Raw genomic sequence first — 7,999 nt, 5'->3', positions numbered from 1 at the left:
CACGCCTTTGCATCAATCCAAACTTGTTTGAACTGCAGTGGCAATAGGATTCTGTTGACAAGCTGAGTCAAAGGAAACAAGCATAAAAAAATAAAGGGATTCCAGTGAATAACAAATATCACCAGCATTGTCTGTGCACAGTACCGAAAGGGCTAAAGACCAGCAAACATCAGTGGAAGGGATTCAGTAGTAATGCTGAAAGACCTAAACATTCAGTAGTAATGCTGAAAGACCTCTGCCCCACATACCTGGATTCCTAAATAATCTTGTACACAGTGAATGCAACCAGTAATGCAAGCAAGCAGACAAGCAGCTCTTTCACAGACTTGGGAATCTTATACTAGCCTCTTATTTGTATCATGCAATGCCACATTTCATGCTTTTAAGAAATGAACAGGATATTATGAAGTCAAACACAACCTGTATTCATTTCATATTTATAAATTACTTTCTTTGTTCCAGTCTTGCTCCAGGTAAGCTTGCAGGTAGATAGGGAGAACCTTGACAAAAGTCTAGAGACTACAATTACAATTCTAGGGGTGCCTTAGAGAAGCAGAATTTAAGTGAGCTTTAAGTGTACTTTTAATTCCATACAATAAGAAAACCAAACAACCTTTTGAGCCCCTTGACAACCTGTTCCCATGCCACCAAAAGAGGAATGAAACTGTAGGATATTAACAACCAATAATCAGAGTATGACCATGATGTTTATACAAAACTCAGACTGGTATCAGGCAAAATCAGAAGGGTTGCAAATTCTGTGTATGATTTCACTACCAGAGGTGCTTAACCCAGTACAGAAATGTCTATTTGTGGCTTTATAAGATGATGTAGCAACTCATATTAAAAGCACAATATCATGTTTAGACTCTCGCTCCTTCCCATTTCCCAAACTAAGCAAATTATTTTTATCTGGGTTCCTCAGTCACATCAGAGATTACATTCTGAAGAAGCTAATGACCTGGAAAAACCAAGTTCAATTCACTGTTATGAAAATGTTCCAAATGGTAGGTGCTATTCCACTGGCAGGAAGAAAAATCTCCCTCCCTCTATCAAGAATTTGTCATGAAAATTATCCACTTATTTTCTATTATGTTCCTAGCTCAGAAGACCCTTACTTTATAATTGCAAACCAAAGAAACATAAAACCTATTATGAAGGAAACATCTGCATTGTGACTATCTCTCTGTTAAAAAAAGGTATCACCAGATCCCCTTTCAGAAAATTGGTAAAGGAGAAAAATCTGATTTCCCTAAAGTTTTCTTAAAATTCAGTGATAGAAGGGTTAGACAAAAGACTTATCTGAATGTGAACAAGGCAAACATTTAAAAATATGTAAAAACTTTGAAATAAAACATCATCCTTTTTGAACAAACCCATAATACTCAGCAGGGCACATGGGCAGGATGTTGGCAGAGAAAGCCTATAAATCCCATGCATCTGACTGTGGCCTGGCCTGAAAATCAGGAACTGAGGTCGGTGGTACAGCAATATCACAGAAGACCAGGTAACTGAATCACGCAAAATAAATTTCTTAGCTTCTAAGCAGCATGTAGAATATGAAGTTTCCAAAGACTACATTTACCTGGCAAGTACGTTTTTACGGAGAATGTGACAGTGATAACGTAAAATAGCGAGGAACGCCAGAGCGCTGCTCATATTGGGTCTTATGTATGCAACATGCATACACACACACGCACCAAAGTTTCTTAAAGAGAAAAAATTTAATTAAACAGTAGCTGTTCAAGGGGGTATGAAGGTTTGTTGTTTTATGGGTATCAGAGAAGGTGGTTTGGTATGCAGCAAAAATTACAAGACTGGATTGGTGCAGGGCTAGAAGGTAAACAGAAGAAACATGATGTATGCTTGCTTCCTCACAAGCATTCTGGCTAGTAACTTAATGAGTTCATAGCCTTCAAAAGATTCAGCTTTCTCCAGGTATTCAAGACAAAATTTTATTTCCTATTATTTCACTTTTCTGTGAGCTACAATAAAATCTGAGGGGTCTCTTTTCCACATACCCATCGATCCTTCTATATTACCTGGACCCCACTGTACAGCGAGAATAAAGTCTCAAATATTCATTTTGTTTAATATAAAACAAAATCAGTTTTAATGTACCAATGTCCCAGGATTCCAAAATATAACTAATTGGTAGTCTTAAAGGAAACAAATCTCTAGAAACATGCATCCAGCAAGCAGGGTATTGCTAGATTTCTTCCTCTGAGAAGTACTGCACTTTGCGCACTAGAGGATCATATGACCCTGGGGAATAAGATCATAGCATCTACATTAGTACATTTTTGAATTATTAACAGTGATGCTGTAACTTTGTATAATTTCATGATCATTTTCTCAAAGATGATGACCTAATAATTCATTAGGTACGTAGAATATGTAAGGAGGTATGTGTACCTTGCCAATGTTTTGTCAGATACAGTCTGCTGAGGAATTGCCACATTATATAGGCACAGCTTCTACAACATCAGTGTTTTCAGTTCTCTCATTACCACACCTGCTTTTGCCTTTGGGCTCATCTTAGATATTCTGTTATTTATCTTATTTCATTGCATTTTTAACTGAGTTACCTAACTACAGGAAAACTTTAGTGATAATTTATTTATGAATACTGTTTCTGAATCACACTCTAAGAAATGAGCTAGAAATGATGGGCTCTGAAGCTGTAAGTAAATAGCTTAAAAAATAAAAAATTTTCAAAATCTATAAATCTATACCAATTAGCTAATGTAGTATTTGTGGAAAAACAATTAAACTATTAAAAAAAAAAAAGCCTTGACCTAATTGCTGAGGAAAAAAAGTTCTAGAAATGGGTTTCTATTTTTTTCAAGTTGAAAAGGAAAGTAGCAGTAGCTTTATATGTACAACTCAAAAAAAGTTAAAAAAAAATCATTTATCCTACATTTGTACCTCTGAAATATGCATTTGCCTGAATAAGTGGAAAATTTAACACTCTCACTTAGACAGGAAACTTACATAAAGCTGTTTCCTTACCAGTTCCCAAATATAGAAACTCCAGTTGCCTCTAGGCATCTTTTGTTGCAAAAATTCATCTTTAGCACTTTTGGCTGCTCTTACTAACTTTCCATTATCTTTTAATCAGTCTTTATATCTCATTTGGTATCTTAGTTCATTTTCGCTGATATGTCTATTTAAAAATATGGTAAATGTATATTTTTTCCGCTAGAGTTTTCAACTTTGATTTTGTTGTTCTTTTTCAAGATGCAAAATAATTTTTTAGTTGAGGGACATATTACTGGAAGGGATCTACAGGATTGGTCCTGGAAGTAATGTCAGAAAGTACTACTTTGTAATTCCTTTACATACCAATCCAGTTCCATCTCAGCACTATTTCAATTGGAAGCCTGCTGCTGAACAGAACATTTCCAGAATTTCCTTTTAGTTTTCAGCCTAAAATTTATTTATGGTCAAGTGCACCCATTCGCTATGTAAACACTGTCCTTGGTCTATTCATAAACATAATTAAGCATATTTTTGCTTTGCTAAGGTCAACTAGCCATGCTGTTTTAACCTTTGCTCATATGGCATTTCCTCAGCCTCTGAACAGTAAACATTTTCTGCTCTACAGTAATCCAAACTGGATTGCACTAGAAGCTATAAAATGCCTTTAAATATTCTTTTTATTTGGAAACAATCTCTTGTCATCTTACATATTATATGCATCTATATATACAACCATCAAATCTATGAATTTATTTGTAAAATTATTTTATAAATTATCTCTTTTCTTAATGAGAGCTGACTGGCATGAGACTTCAAAACACTAAGAAGTACCAATAATCTTACAACATGCATAAAACTTCATCCTTGTATATTTTCTTGTAACCTACTATTTTTGGGTAAGCTGTTAGATTTTTTTAAAGTAGTCCAGACTGACAGGTTCTATAAAGGGGATAACCTGAAGTATCTTACTTAAAAGTAATTATATTCAATGCCAAAATGCTAAGTGGCCATCCATAATACCCTAAACCCTGAATTATTTTCAGAAGAGAAACAGAAAAGGTAAGAAAATAGTGTCAGAGGGTAAATGTAAGCAATTCAGCCACTGAAATAATCCTGCTGTTACTGACTGTCCACAAAGCTGAGCCGCGCTGTGCCCTACGCAACTGCTGTACTACACAAGTGTTTTAAAATTCAATGAAACTCCGAATATCTTTTCCTTCTTTTGTGGATTTTGTGTTGTTGTTTTTTTCAATCGAAGGCAATGTCCAGAAATTACCAGTAATAAAGAATCTGTTCATGGCATTGTTTACAAAAGCTCCTAAGAGACAGTGACTACTTGATTGTTGAATGTAACCTTTATTTTATTAATGATGAGAAGTAATCAATGGAATGCTAAAAAAAATCCCAAACTTGTAAAGAAATCTAGTCTGAAATCTGAATCTCTTGTTTGAAGCAAGTTCAGTGGTCACAGTAACACCAGATGAAAGTGGACTCTTGCCCATTGTGAAACAGGCATGGCTCTTCTAAAAAGGTCACAAACTTTTCAAATATAGGCACCATGTTTCAAATTTTGCACATACAAAATATGTTCATGTCACTCAAATTACACAATGTGGCAGTGTTATAAGTCTGAACATTATTGTCAATTAATGGCGGAGAAGAGAGCCCAAAGCTCACATAAGACTAATGACCGGGACAACTCCTGAAAAGAGACAAGAAGTATAAAACAACAGTTTTCCTGCTGTACGTGGTTTGTGTGTGCATGTGTGAGAGTGCATATAACAAAAATGTTTAAGAGTAAGTTCAGACAATAGCCCATCCACTTGTTCTCAGCTTCTTGTCCAGTTTCATTGCAAAGGCTTTGATTTTAATCGCATGATAAAATGCAAATTCAAATCCCATAGAAACCAATAGTTAGTGCGTTGTTGACTGGTTTGAACCAATCAAAACTGAGTTTTTTATAATAATTGCTGAATGTCTTCCTTTTAATCTACTTGTCAGCCTCCGGGTATGTAGGATACTTGACTGTCTCGATTTTCTCCTTAACTTTATAGGATGGGTACAGGCCTGTTCTTCCTAATTTCCTATTGATGCCTTTTGAATAACCATCCCAGTGGTTTCCAGCTACTCCAATTATATCTCCAGGTTCCATAGGAATTTCATCAGCAGTTCGTGGATGATGAGCATAAATAGCAATCTGGTTGTGAGCATTCTGTCCCCCAAAGTAGTAGATATCATCCAAAGAATGGAAATATGCCGAAGCATCTGGATGCAACGTCTGCATAATTTCATAGGCAACTCGACAAACCTTAGAAATAAAAACAGAAGTCATTAATATTGTGTGTGACTGAAATATACCACAGAAATCAACAACTAATGTATAGTAATATTTCCCAAGAATATCAGGATCTGGAATGTCTGGGTTTAAAAAAAAAAACAACTAATCAACCAACCAACAAAAATAGCCCCCCAAAAAATAAAAAAACAAGAGAAACCAAACAAAAAAAACTCTACTGAATTCCTGCATATTTGCTACTAAAAAGCATGAAATTTTGCAGAATCTTAATTGGCCTCTGGTGATCAGATTTGGTAAGCAAACTAACAAATAAATAAATAGATAGATAAATAATTAGTATCATCTACTATTCAGTTTAAAATTAAAGCATCTATATGGACACTAGTAACTCTGCTTTTTAAAATTAATGATGTGTAGCCAATCAAATGTAAAAGCAAGTTTTCTTTTTCTACTATAACCACTAAAAATTGCATTTTACTTCCCTTTGAACCTTTAGAATTTACATTTAAATTTATCCTGCAATAATAAGGCCTTGCATTTACTTTTCTAAAGGAAGTTCAAATTTTCACAACCAAAGAGTTCCATAAGTCCAAGGCTTTAAAATGCTGTTTCTATTAGAACAGTGATAGAATTGCTGGCAACTTAGAAGACAAATAAATGAAATTAATTCCATGAAGACAATTATTACATTGTCATCTTCGGTGGGAAGATGCATTTTTACTTGTCATTGTAACCCATCTTATGAAGGGAATTTTCATCAGACAGAACACATGTTCCCACATCAGAATTACATTGTATTTCTCAGAGTTGCCAGAAACATACAAGCATACCACTATATTAAAAAAGCTTTTTCAACAGCTGGCTAGAAGGCTCTTCTCTGTCAGGTGTCAGACTTGGCTGCTGTTGGTTTTCTGGTTTCTGACCTGCATTACCATATCTTTTCTCTAACTTCACGTAAGTTTGATAAAGGCTGATTAACAATACAGCAGATTTCTCCAATACAAAGCAGCATTTCAGCTTTTTCATAATTTTCAGTCTATGTTAATATAGTAAAGTTTGATTTTACTTTTATTTTGTGCCTTTGAAGATACAGTGAATAGAACTTTGATCGCTCATATGAGACATATTTGTACTTTCTTAGCTCCTTTGAGAGAGGCATTTGCTTTAAAAATGTAATAGATTTCCTTTTATCCCTCTGCATCTGAACTTTAAAAAAACTTTTCAGAAGTACCTTTCAGAAGATCAGACTGAAGTTAATTATTTCAAAGTACCTGTTACACATCATAATATAAAAACAAGTTTGATTACCCATATATTTGCAAAAGGCTATTTATTTTATAGCTTCTGTGACTGTATTTGTTTTGTTATCTGCATGTGTGTGCACCCCAGGAAGAGACATACATAATACACACTATAAAGATTTAAAATCTTTTCAGTAGAAATGCTTTAAGCAAGTGTGTTGTGCATATCTGACACAAAATATTCAACACCTTTGCTCAGCAATTGTTTTTCTTTGTAGCACCAAACCTGGATGACTAAACTGTAAACTGTGAGGACAGCAGGCAAAACATCCACATGCAGAAATACAGCTGAAACCAGCCCCCCATTTTTCATTCCCAGATCCCATGTTCTGCAGCCTGTATACTTACCTGTACAATGAAAAAAACAAAGACTAATAAATTCTGGAAGGAAAACAAGTTATATCAGTCAGAGGAAGCTATGACTTCATGAAGACTTAATGAAAAACGAAGAGACCAAAAAAAAAAAAATCTTTCTTCTAATGTGTAATCTTAACTCTCCTGCTGTGTTATGATTTGTGTAACTCCCATGTGGTTTTCCTATAAAATTAAATCAATCTATTCAATTAATGTGACGTTGCTGAAGTGTAGTGCCAAGGTAGGTTGCTTCCCTTGACTCCCCATTACATGAGAGGACCAATTCTTTAACAACAGTATTTTAAGGAAATACCTATTCTTCAATTTCTACCAATGTTCTTTTAGATAATTAATTTTTGTTAATTAGTTTATAACTCATACAAGGGAATTCCTGATTCTATTCACATAGAGCATCATTTTCTCTTAATACCTCTGTTAACAAGTTCAGAGTCTTTTTGGAAAAACAGAAAACAAAGTCAGCATAGAATCAATTAATGAGAAAGTCCAAAATCACAATAGAAATAAATAAGAATACATTTTTAACCTTACTTTTTCTTCTCACTTATTGGCCAAAAGATAGTCATTAACTGCCTTATTTTGCTTACCTTGAATGCCAAAGTAAATATCAAATTGTTTATTTAATTGATGAAAGGACAGGGAAAGCAATTCAAATGTTAAAGATAAGAGAATCAAACTTAAAACCCCTTAAAAGAAAACTTTATGAATAGTGGGAAAACTTGCAACAGACCTTAGAAAAGCCCAATATATGAAGATTCTGTAGAGATCCACAATGTTGCATGCCCAGAAAAATTGTATTAAATTATTTTTAAGGAGTTTGAGTTATTACAGCACAATAAATTGCCTAGAATAAATTAATTACTGGACCAAATTCACAGTACAGCTATTGACAGCAACACCCTAATACTGGATCTCCTATTCTTCAGTAGAACTTTCTGCAACTCTAGAAAATCATATATGTTATCCAATAGAAAAGCCTACTGTCAAATGCATGGTGAAATAGAATGAGAGTTGTGCTCAAAGGCACCATAACCTCAAAGGGGGTTTG

At 34.4% G+C, this 7,999-nt stretch overlaps 1 protein-coding gene across 4 annotated transcripts in view; it reads right to left on the bottom strand.

The window, feature by feature from the left end:
• Positions 1-4,315: 4,315 nt before the first annotated feature.
• FUT8 (fucosyltransferase 8) overlaps positions 4,316-7,999 on the bottom strand; it is a 97,837-nt gene continuing 94,153 nt past the window's right edge. For all 4 annotated transcript variants that reach the window (XM_064714476.1, XM_064714475.1, XM_064714478.1 and 1 more), the window contains one exon: positions 4,316-5,290. In XM_064714476.1, the coding sequence (XP_064570546.1) occupies positions 4,973-5,290 (318 nt within the window). In that variant the 3' untranslated portion in view covers positions 4,316-4,972. The remainder of the gene's footprint in view (positions 5,291-7,999) is intronic.

Source organism: Zonotrichia leucophrys, chromosome 5 (assembly GCF_028769735.1).
Source record: "Zonotrichia leucophrys gambelii isolate GWCS_2022_RI chromosome 5, RI_Zleu_2.0, whole genome shotgun sequence".
Classification (NCBI taxonomy): Eukaryota; Metazoa; Chordata; class Aves; order Passeriformes; family Passerellidae; genus Zonotrichia; species Zonotrichia leucophrys.
Note: the sequence above shows the minus strand (reverse complement) of the source record. Positions and strands in the feature narration are given on the sequence as shown.